Consider the following 27,751-nt stretch of genomic DNA (forward strand, 5'->3'; position numbering starts at 1 on the left):
TATAGTTCCCCGGATCCTCCTCCTTCCCTTTTTTAAAGATGGGCACTACATTAGCCTTTTTCCAGTCATCCGGGACCTCCCCCGATCACCATGAGTTTTCAAAGATAATGGCCAATGGCTCTGCAATCACATCCACCAACTCCTTTAGCACCCTCGGATGCAGCGTATCCGGCCCCATGGACTTGTGCTCATCCAGTTTTTCTAAATAGTCCTGAATGACTTCTTTCTCCACAGAGGGTTGGTCACCTCCTCCCCATGCTGTGCTGCCCAGTGCAGTAGTCTGGGAGCTGACCTTGTTCGTGAAGACAGAGGCAAAAAAAGCATTGAGTACATTAGCTTTTTCCACATCCTCTGTCACTAGGTTGTCTCCCTCATTCAGTAAAGAGCCCACACTTTCCTTGACTTTCTTTTTGTTGCTAACATACCTGAAGAAGCCCTTCTTGTTCCTCTTAACATCTCTTACTAATTACCACATTCAGGGTGTAAAGTTGAAAACAGGCAGTCGGTTGCACTGGCATCACTGATGACGATGATCCACATGCTTTAAAATGAAGTCCCTTTCCTTGATGACACATGGAATCATTAATCAATGCGGGACACGGCTGCTTGCGATAACAGTTTAATAGAGTCTTGCTCATGCATCTGGCTCATTATTCATGTTAAATTACAAGTAGTCTGTTTGTTGTGTAACAAAGCTGTAGCTTCCTCTATAATACAGGACTCCCTGGTAATTACAGGATGGCAAGCCTTTTAATTGGTTTGCTTATCTTACTGTAGAAAGATAGCAATACTATTTCAGTCTCTCTCTCCCACTCCTCCCTAGTTCCCTGGCTCACCATCACTTCTTCCAGCAATAGAATTGAGATGGTCTGAATTTTAATACAGGTTCTGACAGCCTCTTGTAAGCTCCTGCTGGTAGATTTCAGCCATAATTAAAGCAATTACTGACTCCATCAGAGGGCTGATGAGAATTATAACAAGATGATGGTGGAGTGGAGTGGATGATGGTAGAGTGGAGTTTCTATTAATAAACTTGAGATGTGAGTCCGATGGACCCTAGACAAAAGGGAACAGATTATAAATATTCATTTATACTGTGAAAATGTTATTTTGGGTGAATTGATGCCTCTTTTAAATCTCTATTCCTGTTGCATAGTCTCAGCATTTGAGGAAAGGAAAACATATCCATTGTCAATCATTTTTTAAAATCCCTTAACAGGCCTAAAACAAACCTGTTCTAACAAACAAACAATTTAGAAGATGGGATACTGTTATTACAACAGTAAATACATATTATGTTATTTGTTACTGGTGAAAAACACAATGATGATGTTATACTAAATGTCTAGTAAATAATGTAAGAGTATTATGAGAGATGTGGCAGATCTCTGAACTGGATTTTGTTTGTATGGGAATCTGGCCATTTGCTGGATTTTTGTTCAGATTCATCATAAAAATAAAAATTTGGGTGTCAAATACTTAAAATGGCTACTGCCAGGTAGTGGAGACCATTTTAAATATTAGCCTGCACCTTCATCTCGTCTTCCTGCTGTTTGACTTCCTGCTAATTCCACCTCTGACCCCAGACTGGTTCCTCACTTTCTTTTTAGTACAGCATTGCTTTCTCAAAAGCCTTTTCCTGGTCCAAGACCCAACTACTCGCTGCCTTCCTTCCTTCCTTCCTTCCTCTGAATGCTTTTTGTAGTAGTAAAAATGTTGGAAAACAAACAAAAAAGCCCAGTCCCCCTCCAGCTGCCCCCCTCGAATCAACTTAAAATAGACGACAAAAGACATGCATCCTCCCCACTCCCCTTACAATACTTAGAAAAGTCCTGAGTGAATATATAATCTTTGAAATTTACCCTAAAAGTCAACAGACTTGTACTTTGTTGGGCCAAGAGCTAAATACTTCCTACTAAAATTGTGCTTACTTCAGTTTGCTGGAGTTTGAATCAACTTTCAGGATGGTGCAAGGGAAGAGAAGAGTTCTCTACAGATGCTAGAAACCAAACTATTTCATAAATTATAGTCATCATCTTGAATTTGACACCTAGGAAAAAAAATTATCCATGCAGTCCAGTGAGCATAATGACATAACCTCCCTTCCCAGTTACCTTGTGACATAGACAGCATAGATCTCCTATCGAGGTGTCTAATCAGCAAAACATGGTTCTGGGTATGGCAAGGAATGAGATTGAAGATACCAGGCACCTTTTCAACTAACTGAAAAATGCAGGTAACTATTATTACTGCATTTCTGAAGTGGGTTATTGAATATATATTAAATGATTTTTGATAGCAGCTCAGTGGGTCTGAACAGGTAGACCAAATACCCCCACTCTCTGTCTTCATCAGTGAGATTCCTCCTTTTGTCTGGGGCGCTGGAACAATGTGTATAGTGGGGGTGCTGAGAGCCATTGAACCAAACTGTAAACCCTGAATATCATGGAAACCACTTGAAGCCGGGGGGTGCAGCAGCACCCCGAGTTCCAGCACCTGTGCCTTTTGCAATAAATTATCATTAAAAATTACCAGCCCAAGCAAAAAAACAAAAACTGCTCACCTGCTCTTTACCAAGATAATTATAATGAAAATGATATGATAGTCTACTCGCCTGTCAAAAGAAAAAAAAATCACTTACCCTGGGCAAATGGGTAGGTAGAATTTTGCAAGGCTGATTTTAAAACATAACTATAGATAATCCCTACGTTCCAAAGAAATATAGCTGTTTGTTTGCTGCCAAGCAGAGACCCTGAATGAATTCTAAGTTGGAGAGGCTCACTTTTGAAGTGCGTGCCAATTTCTCTGCATCAGGTCATGCCCCCACAGTAACACCATGGCTTTCAGCAGCCTGTATTTCTCACTCTGTACCCTTGTGGGTCTCAGTCCACACATCTTTCTGTACTGTAACAAAATCAACATGGATATGGAAAGTCCAGAATATCTCAATTACTGCCCACTTCCCTGCTCCCACTATCTTAATAAAAAACCGCCAACAACAAGAAGACAGAAATCAGAACATGAAAAGGAAACCAGTTAATAACAACCCACTTTATTCTCCCCGCAGGAACACTTCAGGAAAGCTATTAAGATTTTGCCTATGACATGTCTCCATAATAGAGTTTTGGAAGCTCTGACATCAGCATAACAATCTGAATCACCCTAACTCAGAGTAAACACATTTCACGCTCCTTGTGTGCTTGAAATACTCATTTGATTCTATCAGCTGCTTCATCTAAAATTGAATTTTTTCCCTCGTCTAACAACTTGTCATACCAACAGTTCAGGGAAGATTAATCTATGCTCTACTGGAGGTAGACACCTCATTTTGAAAACCTTTTGAGCAATTAAATGGTGTCACTCTGTCCTCTGAAGGGCACGACCATTCGCACCTAATTCTCTTTTTCTGTCATGGTCTACTTTTCTTGTTGCTTTGGCAGGAATTTCACCAACATTTGCTACCGAATTATCTGCCCCAGCACTCCCTCCCCACTCCCTCTCTCTTGTTCTTTCTTCTACCTACCCCTGGATATTATCACTGGGATGGTGAAAATGTAGGGGATACCTTGCACCCTTCAGCAAGGAGAAATGGGTAGCTTCCTGACTATTAAAGCATCATTCTTTTGAGAATGGGGTGTGCGTGTCTGTGGGGGTGTGTGTGTGTGTGTGTGTGTGCATGAACACACGTGATGTAAGTAAAGCTGGGCAAAAAAAATTTTAATGAATAGTTTATTCATTTAAAAATGCAGTTTTAGGTTGACCGAAAATATTTGCAAATTTACATGAATAGTTTTGATCAATTCCCTCTCTGCCCCCCAACTTAGATGCCGTTCACAGCACAACTAGATAAGGACTTGTACAACGTTTACCCCACAGGTTACAGCACTCACCCAGGATGTGGGAAAACCTGAGTTCAATGTCCCACCAGGGAGTGGGGATTTGAACTTGGGTTTCCTGCATTGTAGGAGACTGCCATAACCACATCTCGCTCATCCTGTTGAAGCTGTGCCTCTTTTTATAGATAATTAAATGATCATTGGAACAGGAACTTAGGGTCTCTCTTAGGGAAAGCCCTAATTACCAGGCTACAGTGTCAAAGAAAATAATAGATAACAAATGGAAGAAAGGGGATGTTGAAATGACGAATATAAATCAGAAGCGAGGAATTGTGGAACATTGATTACGAGATGGAAATGGTAGGATTATCAATAATAATGAAGAAAAGGCAGAAGTTTTCATTAAATATTTCTATTCTGTATTTGGGGAAAACAGATGATACAGTCACACAATATGATAAGATGAAAATATTTTCCATTCCAATAGTAACTCAGGAGGATATTAAAGAGCAGTTTCTCAAGTTAGGCATTTTTAAATCTGCATATCCAGATAACTTGCAGCCATGAGTTTTAAAAGAGCTGACTGAGGAGCTCACTGGACCATTAATGTTGATTTTCTATAACTCTTGGAACACTGGGGAAGTTCCAAGAGACTGGAAGAAAGATAATATTGTGCCAGTATTTAAAAAGGGTAAATGGGATGATCCAGGTAATTATAGGCCTGTCAATCTGACGTCGATCCTGGGCAAGATAATGGAGCAGTTGATATGGGACTTGATTAATAAAGAATTTAAGGAGAGTAATATAATTAATGTCAATCAACATGGGTGTATGGAAAATAGATCCTGTCAAATTAACTTGATATTTTTTTTGGATGAGGTTACAAGTTTGGCTGATGAAGGTAATAATTTGAAGGTAATATACATAGACTTCTGTAAGACATTTGACTTGGTACCACATACAATTTTGATTAAGAAACTAGAAAGATACAAGATGGCACACATTAAATGAATTAAAAATTGGTTCACTGTAACGTCTTAGTAGGTAATGAAGAGGACAGATCAATGCTACAGATTGATTTGGAAAGCAGGGCAGAAGGAAACAATAGGTGTTTTAATATGGCTAAATGTAAATGTAAATATCTAGGAACAAAGAATGCAGGCCAGACTTGCAAGAGGAGGACTCTATTCTGGGAAGCAGAGACTCTGAAAAAGATTTGGGAGTGTGTGTGTGGGGGTTGGATACTTAGCTGAACATGAGCTCCCAGTGTGGTGATGTAGCCAAAAGGGCTAATGCATAAATAGGAGAATCTCAAGTAGCAGGAGAGAGGTTATTTTACCTCTTTATTTGACACTGGTGTGAGAATAGTGTGTTCAGTTCTGGTGTTCACGATTCAAGAAGGATGTTGATAAATTGGAGACAGTTCAGGGAAGAGCGATGAGCACGAGTAAAGGGTTAGAAAACATGCCTTCTGGGGTATGTCTACACAGCACCTGTGACGTGTAATTCCCAGCGTGTGTAGCTGTACAGTGTGGCTGTGGCAGCACAGCTGGCAGCTTGGGCTAGCCACCCTAAGTAGGTGCCCAGAGATTGGGTGAGATTGTACTCAGGTGACTAGCCTGAGCTGCTGCCCGTGTTGCCACAGTCACATTGTGATAGACTGAAGGAGCTGAATCTGGTTAGCTTAACAAAGAGAAGATTAAGGGGGGTCTTGATCACAGACTGTAAGAAGCTATGTGGGGAACAAAGAATTGATAATGGACTCTCCTGTCTAGTAGAGAAAGATATACCAAGATCCAATGGCTGGAAGGTGAAGCTAGACAAATTCACTGGTAATAAGGTGTAAGTTTTTAACAGTGAAGGTAGTTAACCATTAGAAGAATTTAACAAGGGTTGTGGATTCTTTATTGCTGGCAGTTTCTGAAACAAGATTTTTTTTTAAAGAGGTGTTCAAACTAGAATTATTTTGGAGGAAATTCTATGGTCTGTTATGCAGCAAGTCAGACTAAATGATCACAATGTTTTTTTTTTCTGGCCTTCGAATCTGAGAGTTCTCTTTCTCTCTGGCCCAATGACTGTTCCATGGGCGTCGGGTGAAGCCCCCACTTTGGGGAGACTAGCCCTGAGGCCCCCCCCTCCCCCCAGAGCCCAGAGGCCACCCCCTTGTGGTCAGAGGAGCCCCAACCTCCCCTTCCCCACTGCCCATGCTATGCCAGACAGCCTGTCCCAGCCACTCTGGGCTGCTAGCCCAAGCACCGGGCAGCCCCAGCACCTGGCTGCCAGCCCCCACAAGCTTCAGGGGAGGGGGGAGCGAGGGCAGGGCCTCAGGGCAGAGTGCGGACAGGGCTACAGGTCTGGGTTAGGGAAGGCTTAGCCTCCCGTGACCTACGATACCCACCATCCATAGACTATGCAGTCTGATTATGAATAACTGTGAATTGCTAGTATAAATGACATGGAATGATATTTCCAGATATGGAGGGCTGCATTCTCGATATGTCTCTGGATATCTTCTCTGCTTTTCCTTGTAACTGCAGGAGAGTTTGATCCAAAGTGGCGTGGTGAGGAGGAGTTGAGTTGGTCATAAACTGAATTTATTCCACCTAACCTTTTCTTTTTTTTTAATAATAAAAGCCTTTCAGATTCAGACCATCATAAATGCTTTCCCCCCCTTCCTATTGTGGAGCAGAAATGCTTATCTCTGTGGGGACATGCAGCAAATATTCATAACACAATTAGTGAACTGAGCAGTCTGCATCCCTTTCTGATTCTTCACAGTATCGCCATCTTAGATTTGTCACCACGATGGCAGAGTGGTGAATAAGGTCACTAGGAGTGGGAACTGCACAGTGACTCTTACAGAATCTGCTTAGCATTCTGTATGCTCTAAGAAGTGTAATCCAATGCTTTTAGATTCAGTATGTCAAAAGAGGTGTGTACCCCTGCCAAATCAAGCATGCAGTTTCCCCCAAGCTCTTCCCGACCCTCTCCAAGTCCTATCTTTTCCCCACCCCTGGCTCCTCACCCAAGTCCCATTTTCCTCACTTAGCCATGGCCAGTCTCCACTCCTCAGATCTACCGTCCTAGTCCCAGTTTCCTTGCCTAGTGAGTTCTAGTCTCCCATTTCAGTCTCCACATCCCAGTCTCCCCACCAGGCCATCTCCTTGCCCAGCCATTCTCAGTTTCCCGTCCATGCCCTTCTCCTTGTCCCCAGACTTATCCATTCAATCAGTTTCCCTCGCCCTCTAATGCCCTTGGCCTCCAATCACCCCAGTGGCAGATTTAGCGTTAGTGGGGTCCTGTGCATAGCTTCATTTTCGCCCTCCCTCCCCCCAGGACCCAGCCAATGGGAGCTGCAGAGTTGGTGATCGGGGCAGGGGTAGCATGCAGAGACATACACTCCCCCCCCCCCCCCCAGGGGCCGCAGGAATATGCCATCCACTTCCAGGACCGAAGCGGTGTGGAGGGAGGGAGGCAGAGTGGGCAGGGAGCCGCCTTAACCCTGCAGCGCTGCTGCTGGCACGTCTCTGCGCACCCCTTAGCGGGAGGAGGGCAGCGGCTCTCCATGCACTGGCAGGAGCCACCTCCCCCTCCTGCCAGGGGCACACAGAGACATGCTGGCCGCTTCTGGAAGTGGCATGGGGCTATTGGCCACGGCATACAGGCAGCCTGCCTGCCTGAGCCCTGCTGCGCTGCCAGCTGGGACTCGGGGGCAGCTTGTCAGATATTTGTCCTGCATTTTGGGGGCACCCCCTGTTGTTGGGGGCCCCGTTCCACACATGGTTTGTTTCATGGTAAATCCGCTCCTGAATCACCCTCATACCCACATTCCCCATCCACTCTGGCTCACAGTCCCAGTCTTCATCCCTGGTATCCTCATCCAATCTCAGTTTCCTCTGCACCTGCTCCCTGGCTCCTTGTCCCAGTGGGTTTTAGTTCTCTTCCTGCACTTGGGCTTCTCATCAGATCTGTCTCCCTGTCTTCCCTCCTCACTGGTTCCCAGTCCCAGACTCCTTGCCCAGCCAGTTCTGGCCTCTCCTCACACAATCCTAGTCTCTTCCCTACCTACTGGCTCCCAGTGCCCCTTCCTTTCCCTCCCAGTCTCCCCTTCAACTCCTAGTCCCAGTTTTTCTCCACCAAGCTCCTTGCCCCAAACACCAGAATTCTGGCTGATGGCTCCCTGGCATGTATACTGAAGGGCAGCCCAATGATCCGGTAAGCACAGCATGTATTCTCCGCTGTAACCAGCCAACTGTGCCTGCTGGTGCAGGGTTGGTGGAGGTGAGCTATGACCATTCCTTGTCCCTGACCCTTTTGAGAAGACTAGAGCTGTTGGCAATGCTTACTTTCCACATTATTGCAGGCACTTGCTTAATGGGACAATGGGGAAAGGTTTGTAGTGTCCTCTGTGCACCTCCATCTATGCACCAGCACAGAACCATCCATAATCTAGTTTATATGTGTAGTTTCATATTTATTCTGTAGATTTACTCAGATATGTTCTATCAAATATGCCCAGTTTTAACAATCTACACTGAAAACTCAACCTGGAATGCCCCTCCACCCCCCAAAAAGAGAGAGAAAGAAAAATCAGACTGTTTTTCCCAGGTCTTACCTTGTAACTAGTAATTAGGATCTTATTGTTAGAAATTAACCAGCAAAGCTGCCAATAATGTGGACGCAAACAGAATGCAGCTCTCTCTACCACAGCTGCATTGACCCACAAGTTCTGACAGTAGTAAACAAACCAAACCCTCTTGTTCTTTTCAGTAAAATCAGCAGAAATGACCTGAGCAGAGACAGGGAGTGTTTGTGTGGTAAGAAGGTCCTATTAAATACTCAATTCTTGGTCTACAACCACACTTTACAAACTGAACCCCTTAATATGTGTCTGGTTATTTTACAGTTCCAACTCAAGGGACTAGAGAATTTATTGTGATGATTTGGCCCTTTACATTTCTAATGTCAGTGGAAATCTCATAGGAAAACAATATCCTTATAACATCCTGAACATACGGGATCTTTTATTTGCTACATTAAACATTTACAGCCAAACACATAATCTCCACATCCCTGAAGGTATTGAACTTGCTAGGAGATCACACCTGTTTTGATCAGGATTTTTGCAGGTAAATTGTGGTGTTTAGATCACAAATTGAATCCCTTAGCAACAGCAAATGAGGAAGTTAATTGAATTTGATCTTTTCTTGGTGTTAACAGGCAACATTTTTAGTTTTTTTCCATTTGTGTCTGTATGAAATTTTCACTAGCTTCAGGGATTCAACATAATGAAGGGATGGTAGGTGGGAGTTTTCTCCTTTATTTGTACATTCCATAACTAACATCATGAGGAGTTTAGAAATCATTGATAATTCTTCCAGCCAGCATTTGGGGTGATCTGCATAGCAAAGAGTAGTGTGTGGCACCAGACACGTTGCTGTGTCTCCAACCCAGCCTTTTGTTGATACTTGATTGAAGTTAGTGCCATTATAGGCAACAAACTTTCATCAGCAACGGTCCAGGAAGTAAACTAATTGAAATATTCTGCCTGTTTTATTCATTTACCTATATTCTTATAATGGCATTCTAACTCTCATCAGCACAGGAGAATTAGGGAGCTGTCCCTATCTCTCTGACTGCTCCCATGCCCACACCTTTCACCTGCATTGAGTGACGTTCCGACACTGAAAATAATTAAGTCATTTATGTGTATTTTGGTGAGAGCCATGGTTGCTTTTTTGTTGTTGTCTTGATGTACCCTCAGTGTGGGGTGACGTTGGGTCCATTGTGACATCCCCTAGGATACAATCTGGACTGTGGAACTTTGCTGTGTCCCCTTAACTGTCCAGCCTGGGGTGCCTTTTACACTGCTTTGCTGTCAGAACAGCCACTCCTGGCCTGCTCATGATGCCTTCAGCATGCAAAGTCACTCCCAGCTGAATACATCAATGCTCTCCCAGCCACTCATGAACTATGTATAGGGTGACACCTGCAAATCTTCTGGTCCCAGTCTGGCACCCCAGGAATGTGCGTCATGAACTGCTCAGGTCCCCTCCGAACAGTGTGAGCTCATTAAAAGTCCATCATTCCATCAAAGGGAATGATTATGCACTAGCCTTTGTTAACCTGAGCAGAGCTTTCCCAAACACTTCAAACAAAACACATTGGTTTAGATAAAAGAATAAAACAAGTTTATTAACTAGAGAAAGAGATAGATTTTACGTGATTATAAGTGTTTAAGGCATAAAAGTGAGACTTGGTTACAAAAGAAATAAAAGATAAAACCGCAATCTAATTCCTAAACTGAACCCAGCTAAATAAGATTAGAAAGCAAGAAGATTTCTCTCACCCAATAACTTTCAGCAGTCCATGCTAACTGGAAAGCCTTCCAGCTAGAACCACTTCGCCCAGTTCAGTGTACGTTCTTTCAAATGATGTTGCTGCTGTGAGTAGAGATGGGGAGAGAAGAGAGATCTAGAGGCATTTTTGTCACCCTTTTAATACCCTAACTCCTTGTGCTGTAAAAACCTTTGCTGGGTCATGGGGTCAGGCAGTTCCATAGAATACGTGAGCTTGCAAACGTCTTTCAGGTGAATTGTAAATTTCCTGTTTACAACTCCCCTGATAGCGAATCTCTGATTAAGCAGTTAACAATTTCTTAATACCTGTGCTTAGTTCTTTGGTATGTTTCTGAGGAATTAGTCTGTGGGCATTCTCCAGAACTATAGCACATTACACAGTAAAATCTCATAGTTTCACATGTAGTATTGTTACACACGTCATAACAGTACAATGGTGTTCAGCAGATTATGAGTTTTCAAGTAATATCTCACAAGGCATACTTTATACAAAATATAATGAAGATGGGGGTACAGGGTATCAAAAGCAGGCAAGGAAGAAGGGTCTTGGAGCCCAGGTTGCAGTCTGACTTCTGCCTTTACACTGCTATTTTTAGCTTTGCAGCATGAACACCATGACCTGAAGTTAGTTTACCTGTTCTCTGAGACTCATTGCTATGGCTTGTTTTTTCTTTTGTGTTTTGCTGTCTTGACGTACCCTCAGTGTGGGGTGACATTGGGTCCATATACTTGCTCTGAGTGGAACTGGTTGAGAAATGAGGAGTGTGTGTGGAGATTGTTGTTGATAAAATTTTCCATCCAGCTCCAATTTTGAAGAGAATTCTCTTCCGTGTTTAGCTGTTTTTAATTTCCTTTTAATCTATAAAATTCAGGTTGTCCCTTCTTGTTTTAGGAAACTGATTTCCCTTTAAAGGATCTCTTTGGTGATCTTCCCAAGCAATTTATTTGTATCTCCCTCCTCATTGCTCTGCCATGCACATAGTTATCTGTACTGGGAAGCAGCGTAGTCTGGTGATTAGATCAAGGAACTGGGAATCTGGAAATCTTCTGTACTTTCTCTAATCTATCACTCGCTGTGTGGCCATGAACAAATCCCTAATCTACAGTTGTGTCTATTCCCTCTCGCACACTCCACCTGAAAAATGGGGATAACAACATATACAGTGGTCACCATATATCAAATGGTACCATCCATCCCATGTTATCTGAGATATCACAATATTTCCTTATATTTAGAATTGGCAATAACTACAGTATCCTAGATACCACTTATCGGTATCATTCAGCAAACAATGATTTTCTTGCCAACCAGTGTAAAGTACTTTGAGATTTTTGGACGAACACTGACATGTACATTGAAAGTACTTACTATTACCTGATAAAATAAGCAATTAACATTTCAGTTTTTGGTCACACTAGCCCAGGATTCATACAGAAGAGCTAGGGCACTTATACAAACCCATTGTAAATGTCACTCTCATCATTTCATGGGTGGAATCACCTAACTATGATTTTTATAAAATTCTTTTATCAATACCGTGTTAAAATTAATATATGGGACTTAATTTAATGAATGTTCTTTCTCCCACCTGTGAAGACTGAAAGGCACACTGTGCTTTTCTTCCATCCATGCAAATAACTCAACTTCAGGAAATTTCATAGCTGAACTGTCTCTGGCATATTAGCACTTACATCTCAGATTTATGGATTTCCTTAAAATTCCAGACATTCTAAAGTCCCTCCTCTATGAGTCATGAGGAACTATTACTGTTATTCATTAACAACTTCAATCCTTGGTTAGTTGCATTGTCTCAGTAGGACTAGGCTTTGGTCCCAGTTAGGCACATAAATCCCTTAGTCAATGGAGGGGGTTAATAGAAAAGAAATTTAAAAAAAAAGAGGAAAATGTAGGACCCAATTACACAGTCCCCTTGTGCATTGTTGCTATTGGAGGCATAGTGATATCTGTTGTGATTCACTGATTACTTCTGTAAAACATTACAAAATACCATTTCAGCAGGGACTGTAGAGGGGCGTACAGAATTGAAACTAAACAGCCATTAAATACATTCATCAATGTGCTTACAGTTCTCCTTTCAGGGCAGGTTAAGCAATAATAAATACTGAGCCAAGAGAATTAGTCTGTACCCCAGAGTATCTAAACAAATAAAAAGCACATAACAATTGGCACTGTTCTTCTATAGGCTCTCCTCACCAACTCTTCTTGGTAATGAAAGGTCTTAGGGATCAGCATTGGAATCCTTCTTTTCTGGCATTTGTAAGAATTAAGATGTGGATGAGTGGGAGATTGCTAGAAGGAAATGTGTTTTTTCATTACTGCAGAAGGAATGAGAGAGATTCTCTTCCTTCCTTATTGGTCTCAGCTACCTTCCTCCCACATACCCATTCTTCTTTTCTCAACCCCCGCCACCGAGCAGAACATCCTACTTTTTTCTTAGGCTCATAATCATTAGTGCTGGATATGGTGTTAATGCCACGTCTCTGGTCTGTGTTGGCCAGTAGGCCCTGTGCAGAGCTTGAACGCTGCAGAACTCTTCCTTCCATGCTTGAGATTGCTAAACTTCTCTAGCCTGCCTCAGTGGGCCAGGGGAATATGAACCATGAAGACTCTCCTCATTATCTCTTGTCATTGTCTGTTTCCTTCACTTATCAGAACGAAGAGCTCCTCAGGAGGCAAACATCCCAAGGTCTCTCTTAATCAAATCCTTTTGAATTACAAGAGCATCTGCTGTTGCAGCACAGTTAGTTTTTCAATTTACACTACTGTTGTCAGTAACTTTACATGACTCCTTGTTATCCAATCAACTAAATTGTTTATGACGATAAGGATCTCATCCTCTCCTGGAATATTTCCTATGAATATTCTGATCTCTTCCTGCTAGTTCTTTGCTGCTTCCCCAGTTGCTGCTGCTCTGTTTGGTTAAAGCCTGTCTAGGGAGAGGGAAGACATTATTAAATGAGTCCATTTTAGAAATACGAGTACTTCCGAGTCTCCCTTCTCCTACTTGTTTGGTGAGATGCTACTAAAGCAAGTGAGCACCCTCATTTGCAGGCTCATTGAAGGGTCCAAGAACAGAGTAGCTACAGGGACTGAACTTCCCTGCTGCCATTAAAAGTGATGCCTCCAGGACCAGGGACAACATTTTGTGTTTTTGGGTTTTTAACAAAAATGTGAATATTTTTTCTGCAAAAGTGGATTTTTGGGGGGCAAGGGAAGGTGTGAACACATTTCTTTTGTGTCAAAAAGCCATTTTTCATTGAAAAATGTTTTGACAGAACATTTTCTACCCTCTCTTGTTATAATCTGGTGGGCCATAGCTTCTGAATGCTTAATGTCTATTTTAGAGGATCAGTGGTCAAGACTGGCCATCTCAAAATTTGAACTCATTTTTCCCCCTTGTATCTCATCACAAAGTCCATGCAACTGTTGCCAAATTTTCTTTGATACAAATGCTTCAGTTGTTTTTCTGCTAAAATAAATAAAATGCAGAAATATAAAATCAACATCAGTCACAGACCTAAATTAATAAATCAGCATGCCCAGGCTGGAGATCATAAACAGCCCTAAAATTTCATATCAGTGTGCACAGCTCCAAAACAGATTTTTTTTTTTAAAAGAGAGAGTCAGAGGTAAGTGGAAGAAAAATGGTTAGAAAATAGATGTAACTTTTAGGCTTCCAAGGTTATTTGTTTTTCATTGACTTTAAATTGTTTTAAAGGTGCTCCAGAGTCTCATTTCAAAAAATAATCACGGCTTTTTGCAATGCATAACAAAACACTCAACACCAATAACCCCTTTGCTGGGATTCTATTCCTTTTGCTGTGTCAACATAATTGATAGTGTTGGCAGACAAAGAAGGATGTAAACACACTGTAGCCATATTAGCACCTGCAGTATTAGCAACGCAGGAAAACAGATGATTTGATAAATACAAAATGGTAAAATGGATAAGGAAAAATAGGGTCAGGTTTCTAGGTGGGTGTTAAAAAGTAGATAATAAAATCTTATTGGGGAATAAAAGGAAAATGCACTGAGAATGTTTGTTTAACATTTGAAAAAGAGAGATTTTAATTAAAGGGTTCTTTTTGCTGCCCCCAGCCATACCTCTGGGAATTATAGTTATACGAGGAGATTGTGACTTGGAGGCCTGTCGTATGTACATTGACCGGCTACAAGAGGTGAGTCAGTGAGAATTTCAGTTATTACTTATTGATTTATGACATACTTTTCTCAAGTCTGAGTGTGTTACAGAACGATAGTTATAGACACAATGTATAAGAAATCCTTCACTTTGCTCACCCCTGAAACTGAAACTTCTCGAGGGTGGGACATGGGAGCTATTATATATTCATGAATAGTATTGCACAATATTTGGAGGGCAGGAAGCAAGAGAAAGAATACTCTATCAATTTAAAGCAAAGAAAGGAATGAAAGGTAGTAGGTGGACTGTATTTACTGATGCTGGAATTTGATCAGAACAGCCACCCCATGAATCTTGCAAAAATAATGTGGGTCCTTCAATGAAAAATAGTAGTTAGGATTAGGAAGATCCTGATTATTCATGTAAGGATAGATATCATGTAAGGATAGATAAATGGAGCTGACTATGCAAATGATGTAATATCTGTATGGAAGTGACTCTGCTCATATCTGTGGTAAAGCTATGAGCATGCCAAGTATGAACTAGGTATTTCCAGAAGCCTGTGTTGACTCTGAGGGGCCATGTAGTTAATAAAAGTGCTGCACTTTCTCTATTGACAAACTGTCTCCTAAGAGCTGATTAAACATTACATTCTGTCTCGAAGACAGAATCGCCAAATGCTCCAGTAAGCCACAATCAAAATAATTTAAAATATACATGTATTTAGGAACCAAGGTAATGGACTCTCATTAATGTGATGTAACAGCTGTTACTTTATTTTTAATTTCTGGTAGGTGTTTTTTATCAGTCTCTATTATTTTTGTCCAAGATCTTCAAAAACAAAGGTCAGATTTAGGCTCCCAGGTCCATACTGAGGGCATCAGAGGTGGTGGCCCAAAATGCTAAGCATCCCACCACTCCCCTTGAAGCCAGTTGGAGCTGCTATAGTGCTCAGCCCTTTTGAAAATGAAGCTTCTTATTTAGATAGTTAAACGCAGATTTAGGAGCCTAAGATTAGGATTTATTTTTAAAATTTTGGCTAGGATGTATATCAGCAAATGGAGCTCTTAAAATGCAAATAACATGTCAGGACTACAAAACAGAAGTGTGCTGTATCTTAATATGGAGACAGGTTTGGGAGTGATGATGCAGGGAGAGGATTTGGAGGACATTTCCCATCAGATTATAAATTATGGCCTACATTAATCACATGCTCAAAGCCCTGAGTAAAGGATGGAAAGTAGCTTCACTCAGCATGGAAGAGACCTGGAAAGGAATTCTGACCCTGAGTTATTTCTGGCTCCAGTTTATGGGGGAACTATGTTACTGCAGCCCTTTACTGGGTTTAACTTCCCTTGCTTATGGTGGCTGAGTTCCACTGGTTAGCACATTGTGGGAGGAGATGGACTGGAGCCAAGGCTCATCCACTCCCCACCTACTTACTCACAGGATGGGAAGTGGAAGCCCCACTAAGTGTACAATGACTCCCCTTCATACCCACACTTGGTATCTTGGCAGGGCTCACAGTTTGTTGTGAATATTCTACATTTGAGCTGTTGTAATAGGGGGATACAGGTCACTTGGTATGTCATTATTCCCTCTTAGGATGAACATATGGTAATTCTTAGAAGTTCTTATATCTGCGGATGCAAATATCTATGTTTGCGGATCGCAGATCAGATGCAGATACAAATTTTGTATCCTCACATGGCTCTAAGAATTGGGTTTCTGGGCCAAACATTTCAAAATGCAAAATTTGCTTTCCAGAAATATCCTCAGTATTAACTTCAGATCCTCTGAGTGAGCGAGCGCTGCAGCCAGTAGAGTTATTTGCTAGAATGCTTATTGGAAGTGAGCACAAAAGAGTTGCAAACACGATGAAAGCTACTAGTCTAAAAAATGTGAATAAATAGTCGCAAAATTCTTTTGTGTTTTTACCCTGTTCTTGGGTGGAGTTGCACATGCTAAATAAATAAATTGGGTGGAGTTAGTGTGGGCATCTCTTGTGTGGAGTTTGTAAATTGGTTTTGGATTCATTGTCATTGTCATTTCTTTTATTCTCACGTTAGGACCTGCAGTCGGTAACTTCTACTACGCAGAGAGTTCACTACCAGGTAAAATATGAAGAGCACTTCTTGTTTTAATTCTTTAAGATATAGAGAAAGGTTCGTCTCAGCAAAGAGTTGATTGATGTTTGAATTCAGATTACATTCTCTGTATATGAAGCCAGACTTTGAATAGAGTGTGTTATCTTAGATTACCCTTAAATTGCCAGGTATCCCAAAGTTTGAGATGAGTTTCTGTATCCTCACAACACAGCCCCTTATGTAGCAAACCCTAGATTGTAGAACTGTTCTCAAAATTATTTTGGGTTGGCACAACATCATAATGTAGGTTGTACTGCAACACCATTGCATTTTTTCTCAAATTAGTGTTTTGAAGAGTTTGTCCTGTAGGACAAATGGCTAAACCTGAATAGATACTTTCACTTTTTCTGATAAACGGAACAATAATATAATATCTCACACAGCCAGTAGCCTGAAATAACACAGTATGTCAGTGAGATTAAAAACAGCAACCCTGGAACATTTATAACCACTGCGCACCACACAGATCAGAATGTGCATCTATCCCAGCTTTAAATTAATTCACACAGATACATTTTAGAAGCTGGTTGTCTAAATTGTGCATGCAAATCTTTCTTTTGCACATAAAACAGAATGCTGTGCAGCATGGTTTCCATTTGTATTTGCAACTTAGAAGGCCAGTTATGTATTTCTTAACTACGTTGTCATATGCGATAACTGGGATACTGTGCCCGGGGTATTTTATCTGGTTCTATATTAGGAAATGCTCTCTTAAAATTAATCATTCTGTCCGCTGTACCACCTTAAAATTGAAAACAGGGATTTGAATAGAATATATCAGTGGGACTGCCCACCTGAGATTGACTTTATTGTCTTCTGCACTAATTTGTCATTGGCAATGGCTTACTAATGGTATAGTAAAGATTTACTGTGATAGAATCCAAACCATACGGCTCAAACCCGCAAGATGCTGAGCATCCTTTTAAGGGTTTAATGTCTCCAACTCCTATTGAAATCAGTAGGAACTAAGGGTATTAAGTACGTCACAGAAAGCACTCAAGTACATTGTAGTTACGAGAGCATTATGGTTTAGGAACAGATTATTTTTTGAGGATCAGTGATTAGTTGGGTGACATAGACTCCAGTTAGACATAATCCCCAACATATGCCCTGAGCTCTGGTAGATACGAATAGAAAATGTACATTTGGAAAAAAATGATTTTGAAAGTTCTTTTTTGAATGGGTGTTTGTTGGTTCCGTTGTTCCCCTTCCAATTTCAACATCGTACTGTTGATATTTGTGTCAGCCTCTTCCAACTATTGAGCATAAGAACATTATACATTAGACAATAAAATGGTGAGAATTATTCCACTCAGCTCATTATAGAAGAGTCCATATCCAGAATTACCCTAACTGGCTGCTGGCTGCTTCACACAAAGGAACAGCTGGACGTAAAATGCTGGTCTACGTGTGTATGTATATGCAGGCACAAACTAGAGTAGCCAAAGTGAAATGTCAGAGTTCATCCTCCCTACAGCACTGAGGTAGCTCTAACCCCTGTAGTTATCTGCTCTGTATAAATGAATCACCTAACTGGTTCTGGAAATGCAAGTCAGCTTGAAACCTCAATCAATACTTTATGATGTTTCATTTTGAATGACACTGCCTTTATGTTTTGTCTTCTGTGCTTGTTTATCCTTGATTGGTTCAGGCATCTGTGTATTCTCAGTGGGTTCTTGCTACAAACTGTCTTGTTAGGTTAATTTGGGGGCTGTTCCACATTTTGTTGGCAACCAACTATAAATTATGGAAAGGAAGAGAAATCAGGGCAAGAGCAGGAGTAAAGTGCTTCAGCTGATAGCATTGTCTTCATATCTCACTAATAAGGTTTCACAGGCACTTTTAAATCTTATAAACATTTACATTTCTCTCTTGGGCCTCCTCTGCAGTTGGAAATGAGGAGAGTCAGCATAAACTTATCAGTGAGCTCGCTGCACATTCAAAAATTGCTGCTAGATTTTTTTTTCATTCTGTTTGTTCCTCGGATATGTTTAATGCATATTCATATGAGTGATACCCGCCCATCCGGGTTTAGCTACTGAGGCAGGCCTGCCCTCAGTGAAGTAATGGAGGAAGCACATTCAGATTTCTGATTTAAGTTTCCACCTGGCAATGTTATCCTTTCCACTGCATCTTCTGATAGGTTCCAGGGATCTGTCCCCATGTCTGCTTCAGTTCCTCCTCATACCATCTACCCCTCTGATATACATCAATAACCTCAGATTCTTCCTCATTTTCATCCCCTGCTTCTTTTACTCTAGTCCTCACCCTATTGTCAAATAAAAGGGTAAGTAGTAGTATACACACACACACACATTAGTAAATCCAAAAAAATCCTCTAGGCCATAGTTTCCCTCAATAAGTTCTAGACACACAGCACATCCACTCACTCACACAAACAAACTCTATAATCTAAGCATACTATTTCTCCTACAAGCTGAGATGGAAGAAAGATTGTTACTGTTATCCCTATTTCCTATTACTTGCGAGGCACTCAGGATAAGAGCTGAGTCAGTCCTGCTAGCCACAGATGTCAGGTTCCAGGGAGCTTTACATGTTTCCACGTGTTTCAAACCTGATGTGTAGATCACTAAGCCAAGTCATCGCATAAGTATGCGCATAAGCAGAGTGGGGATTTTCTGCTTTCCTTCTCATGTCTCTTTAAGGACTTAAGTGTACAGTTGTATTCAAACATAGGGCAGTGGATGCAAGAAAGGAAATATATGGTGACCAAAGACAAAAGGAGGGAAGGACAGATAAGCACTGGCAATAAAGGAATGCGGGACTTAGGGTACGTCTATACCCAGCCGCTAGTTCGGCGGCTGGCAATCGAACTTCTGGGTTCGACTTATCGCGTCTTGTCTGGACGCGATAAGTCGAACCCGGAAGTGCTCGCCGTCGACTGCGGTACTCCAGCTAGACGAGAGGAGTACCGCGGAGTCGACGGGGGAGCCTGCCTGCCGTGTGTGGACCGAGGTAAGATCGAACTAAGGTACTTCGAACTTCAGCTACGTTATTCACGTAGCTGAAGTTGCGTACCTTAGTTCGATTTGGGGGGTTAGTGTAGACCAAGCCTTAGAGACTCCAGTAAAATGCAAGTTTGGGAGTGAATTGAGACAACTTTACATTTTGTGGAGTAGAGGGTGGGTATGGGTAATATTTGTAAGAAGTTTTTCATCAAGTGAAAACTGTAAACCTGTAGCAACTCAGGCAAAAGTTTGCTGCTGGGACTCTAGCAAAGTGCCAAATCTTTGAGTGCACTGAAACATTGTATAAGTTGTCTAGAGCAGCCTTTGCTTTTTCCTCATGGATAGTCAGGAAAGGAAGCCAATAATAGATGGAACAAATCAAGCTCAGAGGCAGAAGCTAATAAGATGAATCTTACAAAAGCTGGTAGGCTGCCAAGGAAAGTTGTTAACAACTTGCAGTTGCCTCGTGCCAAACTAATATGCATCCACCTGGCTGAGAAACAAAAGACACAGTCCATCAAAACATTAAACACTAATCATGGGAACTGCTTATTGTAAACAATGCAAGCACTCTGCTGACCAAGAATAACGGGGAAGCCAAGAATGTGTATATGTGTACAGTACTGGAATAACCCTATTACAACTCCAAGTGTTGAGGAAGCATCTAATACCTTTAGATAAATGAAGAAGCTGTGCATGATACACACTAACATATGGAGATGTGACTTGTGATTTGATCAACCAGAAGTTTCATTTATCTAGAGTTTAGCTGAAAGTACAATCTCATTCAGGTCACTCAGAGATTTTCCCTAGGAATTTACAAACAAACCAACAAATTCTTGAGCATTCTGATTTGCACATCTCTGCAACCTAGGGGAATGGAGAGATGAAACACCATTTCCCTTCCCCCTAGATTCTTTGGTTTCTTCAGACATCTTAGAAATATCTCAGATAGTTGGAAAACAAATAATCATTTGCAAAGCAGAAAAACAAAACTATCCACAGGGGAATACATGTTATTTTCACGTTTCTAAATGATACAAATATTGATGAGTAAATCCACAAAAATTAAGCGCTATTAAATAAACAAAGTACTTGACAGTATCTGTATTGAAGCTCCAAATGTGTTATTTGTGCACAATAAAGAGAAACCGACCATTATGTTACCTTCTATACCTAATACAGTTTCCCTCTTGTGTATTAAGCAGCCTCCTTCTCCTCCTCCATATAAGCTGCACATTTTCAACAGTGGAGGTAATTAATCACTGGTAATTACCTTTACCTAGGGGTATGATATATTCTCCATCATCTGAAGTCTTCAAATCAAGGTTGTCTTTCTAAAAAAAAATATATTCTAGTTCAGTGTTTCTCAAATGGTGGGTCATGGGAAGTTTGGAGATGGGTTGGGCCCAATGTGGAGATGAGGTCTTGGGTGGGGGTGGAGAGTGAGCCTGCCCCACACTCACCATGCAGCAACAGCTCCTGTCTCGTGGGGCTGGGCCTAGCTCCCTCCTCTGGACATTGCAACCTGGCATGCAGGGTTACAGTGCCACTCACTCAAACTTGGCCCAGCTGCCCCTCCATCATGACAGAGTGGTGGCTGGGCCACACCTGAGTGGTGCTATGATCTCATGCACCAGGTGGCAATGTCCGGAGCCAGAAGCTCAGCCCAGCCACATGGGACCGGAGCTGCCACTATGGGGTGAGTGTGGGGTGTGCTCACTCTCCTATCCCCACTCCAGCACCTTTCCTCTGCACTGGGCCCGGAGTAGGGTGGAAGGTGCTTCTCTGAGAGGTCAGTACCCCTTTGGCAGGGCAAGGAGAAGGAGGTAGCAGTGGCAGAGGAGGAGAAGGACGCTGGCCTGATTTTGGGCCCACAAATTTGGACCCTGAGTGGGTCATGAAAAAAGACAAGATGCAGCTGGTGGGTGGTCTTCCTGAAAAGTTTGGAAACCGCTGCTCTAGCTCCAATAGAAGTTAGATGTTTGATGCAAGAATTGCTAGGTGGAATTCCATGGGCTGTTTTGCAGGTCAGACTAGAACATCATAATGGTCCCTCCAGGCTTTATAGTCTGTGACTCTCTAACTCACTTTGTGGTGCTAGATCTTTAAACAAAAAATAATTGAAATGAAATAAAATGATTATCATGCTGTGGTGTCCATGTAAAACAATGTTTTCTCAAATGGAGCCTTTCCTCCCCTTTGTGCTGTTATCGATCCCCATTCCCTGCACCCTGGTGCATACCCACCATAGTCTGTTGTGCATTCTAATTCAGGGCCAGATTCGGCTCTGATTTACACTCCATGCAACCCTACTGGACATCTCTGCTGTAGATGTAAATCAGAGCAGAATTTGGCCCTAAATGTACAGAAGTTTTGGGTGTTCACTTATGACCAATTGGACCGAGTCATCTCCTACGCTGGTAAATCATTCAGCACAGTGTTGCAATCAGCTGGCCTGTTGGTCTAGTGGCAGCACCAGACAGCACCATATGGTGGATCAGAATCTGGGTTCTTTGCTCCCCAGTTCAGATGAAACTGAGAATGCTGCAGGGCCAGTATGTTCAGCTCTTTGGTGCTGTTGTGTGCAGGGGAAGCCTCATATTTCTCCTTAGTAATTCTCCTCTAGGCAGTTCTAGTAATGGCGTTGCCAGGCTTCGAGAGGCATCTCTCTTCAGCCAGAAGGATGGTTGTGTTAGTGGATTATTGTTATTTGTTCAAATGACAGTGGCACCCAAAAGTGCTAATGTTTCCAAACACAGAGGAAGACAGTCCCTAACCTAATGAGCAGACAGACTAGAAATATGAAGATAGATGGAGGGAACGAGACAAGGACACAACGTACAAGCATTGTGATCAGGGTGAAGACAGGCGTATAATAGCATGTCTACACTGCAAAAAATAAAGTATGGTATTAACCTGCGTTATCTAACTGGGGTTAAAATAGCAGTGAAAACAAGATAATTTGGGTTTTAATTCAGATTAGCACTTGAGTTCAAGCCCAGGCTGCCCTGCAGGATTTCACTCAAACTCCGAACCTGAGTTAAAAGCTGAGTTGCTGTGTCTTCACTGCTATTTTAACCCATGTTAGCTAACCTGATTAAGAACACACCTATTTTTGCAGTGTAGACCTAGCCTTACTGACATGTTTGTTTGTCTCCAGTGTCTGTTTTTAGACCCCTCCCATCTCAATATTCATCATCGTCTCCACCACCGTAAATGAGTAATTCCCATGTGACATAGTAGGTGACTTAGTTAGCTTTGATACTGGGCTTTTGAGACTTCTGAGCTGAAGGGAATGGGTACCAAAGGATATGACTGGTGTTGGCAAAGAAGATGGGTTTGCATATAAGAACTGACAGCTAGAAAGTGGGACTAGGCTAATTAGCTTTTACCTTTAGGGTAAAGTCAGCAAAGAAAAATAAATAAATACAGTTTTAGACAAAAGAGGTTTTTTTAAAATGTTTTTTCCGTCCCCCGCACCCAGGATCAGGAAGGTTCCTTCCCACGAGTACTTTCTGTTCAGAGGCTCTCTCCTAGATGGTGCTTCCTAGATGGTAAGTGTATCTTCCTCTGGCGCTATGATCAGGTCTTGTCATTGATACACATTGAGAGACTAGTATTTCCAAAACTCTGAGCGTAAAGGCCAGGTGCTGCCCTTTGCTGTGCTTGGCAGGTAAGAAAGAGAAGGGTGCCTCTTCTTTCCTTCTCAGAAGCAGAGCAAGACTTTTCTCTTGTGTGTGGCTAGAGGCCTGGCTGACTAGTGTGCCTGCTGTGGCCAGCAGCACTTAGATCAACATAGCCTGTGGCAACCCACTGCAGCGAGTTTCCCAGCCCAGGTCCACAGACTACAGCGCTAAAAATATCTGTGTAGAGAGTGCTTTTAAGTTGCAGATCAGGCTCCAAAGCCCACTGCCATCCCTACGCTTCAGAGCCGAACTCCAGCCCAAGCTGCAACACCTACGCAGCTGTTTTTTGTATGGTAGAGCAAGCCCAAGTCTGTCGAGCTGGGCTAGGAGGCTCGCTGCCATGGGCTGTGTAGATGCGCCCCCCTCACCGGCTGTTCTTTTTGAAAGATACAGCATAGGGTGGCCAGATAGCAAGTGTGAAAAATCGGGACGGGGGTGGGGAGTAATTGGCACCTATATAAGAAAAAGCCACAAATATCAGGATTGGCCCTGTAAAATCGGGACATCTGGTCACCCTAAAACAGTATGTTGTTCCTGGCCGTACTTTGCCCCCAGTATGGCTGCATCTGTTTATAGCAGGCCTTTGAAATTGCCTTTGAAGACAAATGTTGTTGTTGTTGTTGTTGGTTTTGGTTCATTTTTGGTCTTTTTGGATTTCAACTTTCCTCTGCAGTGTTGAAAATTAAAACACAGCAGCAAAATGCTACTGCATAAAAACCCCAAAGTGAAACTGTCAAGTCTGTAGTTTCGTTGCCCAAAGTAAGTGCCATGCATAAGGTAAACAGATAGCACAGATGGTGAAAAACAATGTAGACAGTTCAAATGCTTTCAGTTTTAATAATCTAAGCTGCTTTCATAAATAGAACTTTTTTTCTCTTCACCTTTGCCATGAACAGACTGCAATTTTCTTGAATTTATTTTCAATTCAAAATTATTAGCCAATTATTTGATCTGCAGCTTGTTCACAAGCATTTGATTTATTTGATATAAAAAATTGAGCTGATATGGTTGGACACATAAATCATATGTGGTTTTTTTTGTTCCCTGAATGAAAGGCAACTCTTTGTATTAGGTTTCTGGTATGATTGTCTCTTATTACAAATCTGAAATTCACTTTCCATATTTTTGCATTATTTTCCTAAAATTTGCTGTTTTAAAGAACATTCCTGCCAATAAAATCATTTGCTGGAAATGTTAGCAGAAAGTGGGGGGAAACAAGAGCAGATATGAATATGGTCAGAACAAATAAATTGTTTAGCAGTATCTGCTGAGCAGTATTAACAACGCAGGGAAAGACTTTTACTTGCCTCCTTTGTAGAGTGTTTTGAGATCTACTGATGAAAAACACTCTATAAGAGCTGTGATATTATTATTATAAAATATATTAAACTTCACAGTGAGCCTTAAAGTTCACTTCGTGTGTGTGATATTTTTTGTGATTATTAAAAAATCCTAAGTACCATGACCTTTGTTTTGTTAAACTCTGCCTTTAAAATCTCCACATTAGTCCTCATGAAAAGCTGGCATGACTCCTCTAGTTGTCTTTACTCAAGGGCTGAATTTAGTCCAATCTACATTGTAGATTCAGTTTTGCTCAGAGCAGTTTCTTTAACACAGCTCTGCTGTTTCCCTTTCTTGCAGCAACTTCTGCTGATCGTTTTTACCGCATTGACAGATCTCAGGTAAATTTCCATCCATTTACTATTTCTATAGATCTTTTTAAAGCATTGTCAGACACAGTTTAAAATGAATTATCTGTATTTGTTCCTGTGTGTCTTAAAGTTCTGCTGATGCCTCATGAAAAACTGAAATATATTTTGGGCTAGATCCTCAGCTGGTGTAAATTGACATAGCTCTACTGAAGTCAGTGACGATTTATACCAACTGAAGATCTGCACTTCTATCTACAAGCAATTTGATGTTCAAATAGTTTTTCCATTCTTCTTCCTTATCCTCTATTTCTAAGGACATATGTGTGCAAACAGAATATTTATCAGTTTATCTTCTGCTGTTTATAACAAACCTGAAAACCTAATCTTCTGTGTATGACATTGGATAGCTGTGGAACTTACGATGTTACAAATTGCGAATTATGCTTAGAGCTGTATAAAATGCGCATAAAGAAACAGAAAACAATTATCAAACTCCACTGGTTTCAGGTTTTATTTTCAAATTGAGTGTGAGACTAATTTATGACCCTGGACTTAGTTTTTAATCAGGATGGGCCAGTTAATGGTTTTGCATCACAATCATGGAACTGTAACACACTGGGCAGGTGTGTCTTTGTTCTTTTTCTGGACCATGTGAAAAAGTCTCCTGGGTCTGCTACTGTCTCCAAGTTGATGGAGATGGTCCTGTAGCTTGTGCAGTAGAGGATCATGCTTGTAGACCAGAGGTCCCAGCTTCAATTGCTGTGAATCATCTGAGAAGAGATGTCTTTACACAAGTTGCTAATTTGACAAATAGCCAGGTGTCTGCTTGGATGAGATTTTACTTTAAAGTTTGGAGAACCTGAAACTCACAAGCAGAGTGAAGTAAAATGTTGGCTTGAACCTCTAGGGATGTGATCCTACTGAGTTTTGCACAGCTTTCGTTATGAAGCTATAGATGCCCTTTGGTCTGCTCTCTCCCTCCTCCCCCGTCTCTTTGGGGTTGAAAGTGAGGATCCATGATCTTCCCACTGAGCACAGGATTGCAGATTTACTCTCCCTCACACTCACATTGAACTTCCCAGAATGGTAAAGGGGTGGGGATTTCTGAGCTGTCTTCTATGTCTCCAAGGAATTGGAAGGAGAGGGGCAGTGATAATGGAGATGCAACCCCCCACTAACTTACTAACTAACTAACTAGGCACAAAAGAAATAAAATGGCTTGGGAGAGTCCCACCAAGCTCTGAAATGTTCTTCTGTGCCAAGGAAAGTCAGTTCTGGCTTTCCAGGCAGCCCTCAATCCTGAACACTGGCAGGAGTGTCTAGCCACAAATGTCAGTGTCAGCAGTCTCTGTGGATCTTTCAGTTGTCTATTGGGAGGTGTTGCTCAGTTGTTGGTGGAATGTAGAATAGAGACCAATGGAGACAAGGTGGAACCAGCCTTGTAAGCATTGTTACGGAATTGATACTTGCTGCAGACGGAGGGGGAAATCCTGCAGGATGGGCCAATTTTCACCTAGCTTTCTAATAGCCAGTTTGGCCTCCTGACAGATTGCTGGTGACTCATTATTAACTCTCTATCTCATTCTAAAAGGAACATTTGCACTTTGTGACGGAAATTTCTCAGGACGAGATTTTTATCCTGGACCCAGAGCTGGTGATATCACAGCAGGTGGGGACGCCGCCGGGAATGCCGGATCTGGTAGTGGAGCAGGCCTCTGGGTAAGTAGTTCCTTTCCCAGGCTGGGCTCTGGCCTTTGCAGCTTTTCCAGGAGTGGGCTCTTCCCTTCCTGCACTCCGACAGTAGGAAGAGGAAAAGGCAGATATTAAAGTAAGGAGTTGGGTAAACAGATCCATTGATCAAATTACAGACTCTTTCTCTATGGGGCTTAGGTTCAGATACTGGTACATGGAGTCTTAAATTGACCTGTGAATCTGGGAGTTACAATGAAGTGTCTCCATTTCCCCTTGTCCTGTTGTTGGTTCAATATATGCTCACACTGAAGTAAACCCCACACTCACTTCTCCCAATGAGCTATGTAGGGTTAATCCAGCTAGAAAAGTACTGCAAATGAATGAGTATAAGGGAGCTTCAAACTGGAGAGTGAAAAGCAGTCGCTGTGGAATTCATCTCTTTCTCTTTCTTCCTTGTGTTTTTAGAATATCGGATCGGTGGAACCCTGCAGTCCGAAAGCGGATGCTGAGTGACAGTGGCCTTGGCAAGATTTCCCCGCACTACGAGGTACCTGACAAACAAAAGGACGCCAGCCAGACACACATGCTGCAGTAAGAGCCCTCTGCATTTCTCTGCTTGATGCTGCACCGTCACCATCAGGACTGACAACTTTTAGTTGGTCTTTTAAAATGTAGTGGGTTACAGTGACAGGATGAAATGGAATCTTTCTTTCCCCCCCCACTTCTTCCTTCTGCTTCATCCTCTTTCTCTGTCTGTTGCTTTTCCTTTCCTTTCTTTCTCCAGCTTTCAGTCTTCCGTAGTCTTAAAAACATTGGTCCAGATTTCCAAAAGTGAGTAGTGATTTTGGATATGTCAAATTTTGGGCTACAAAACTGGAGGCATCTTAAAAGGTCCTGGTTTTCAGAACAACCTGAATGCTCAACCTCTGAAAAAAGCCCTCTTTAAGGTGCGCCAGGTTGATCACCCCAAAATGGAGGCTCGCCAAATCACTAGTCATTTTGAAAATATAGGCCACAGCTTCCAAGGGATCAGAGCCAAGGTTAGCATTTTGGGGCAGGCCTGTTAGGCAACTTTTTGCTGTCCCACTTCCACAATGTAACAGCTTCCTATCCACCATGATCATACCATGATGTTCAGGGCCAGTTTAAGGATTTGGGGAGGGTCAATGAGATGATTCTTTAGGCTACACCCCAGACTTAATTGACGCTCATTACATAAAAGGTGTGTATTTGCGTGTGCATGT

General features: G+C 41.9%; 1 protein-coding gene across 5 annotated transcripts in view; it reads left to right on the forward strand.

Annotated features, from left to right (window-relative positions):
* Positions 1–27,751, forward strand: part of DGKI (diacylglycerol kinase iota) — a 287,790-nt gene that overhangs the window by 206,210 nt on the left and 53,829 nt on the right. For 4 of the 5 annotated variants that reach the window (XM_008171112.4, XM_065565893.1, XM_042851905.2 and 1 more), the window contains 6 exons: positions 14,316–14,395; positions 16,428–16,472; positions 22,962–23,031; positions 24,805–24,845; positions 26,407–26,534; positions 26,973–27,098. In XM_008171112.4, the coding sequence (XP_008169334.2) occupies positions 14,316–14,395; positions 16,428–16,472; positions 22,962–23,031; positions 24,805–24,845; positions 26,407–26,534; positions 26,973–27,098 (490 nt within the window). The remainder of the gene's footprint in view (positions 1–14,315; positions 14,396–16,427; positions 16,473–22,961; positions 23,032–24,804; positions 24,846–26,406; positions 26,535–26,972; positions 27,099–27,751) is intronic. The other variant, XR_010592257.1, reaches the window with a different exon arrangement.

The sequence above is a fragment of the Chrysemys picta genome, chromosome 1 (assembly GCF_011386835.1).
Source record: "Chrysemys picta bellii isolate R12L10 chromosome 1, ASM1138683v2, whole genome shotgun sequence".
NCBI classification, from domain to species: Eukaryota; Metazoa; Chordata; order Testudines; family Emydidae; genus Chrysemys; species Chrysemys picta.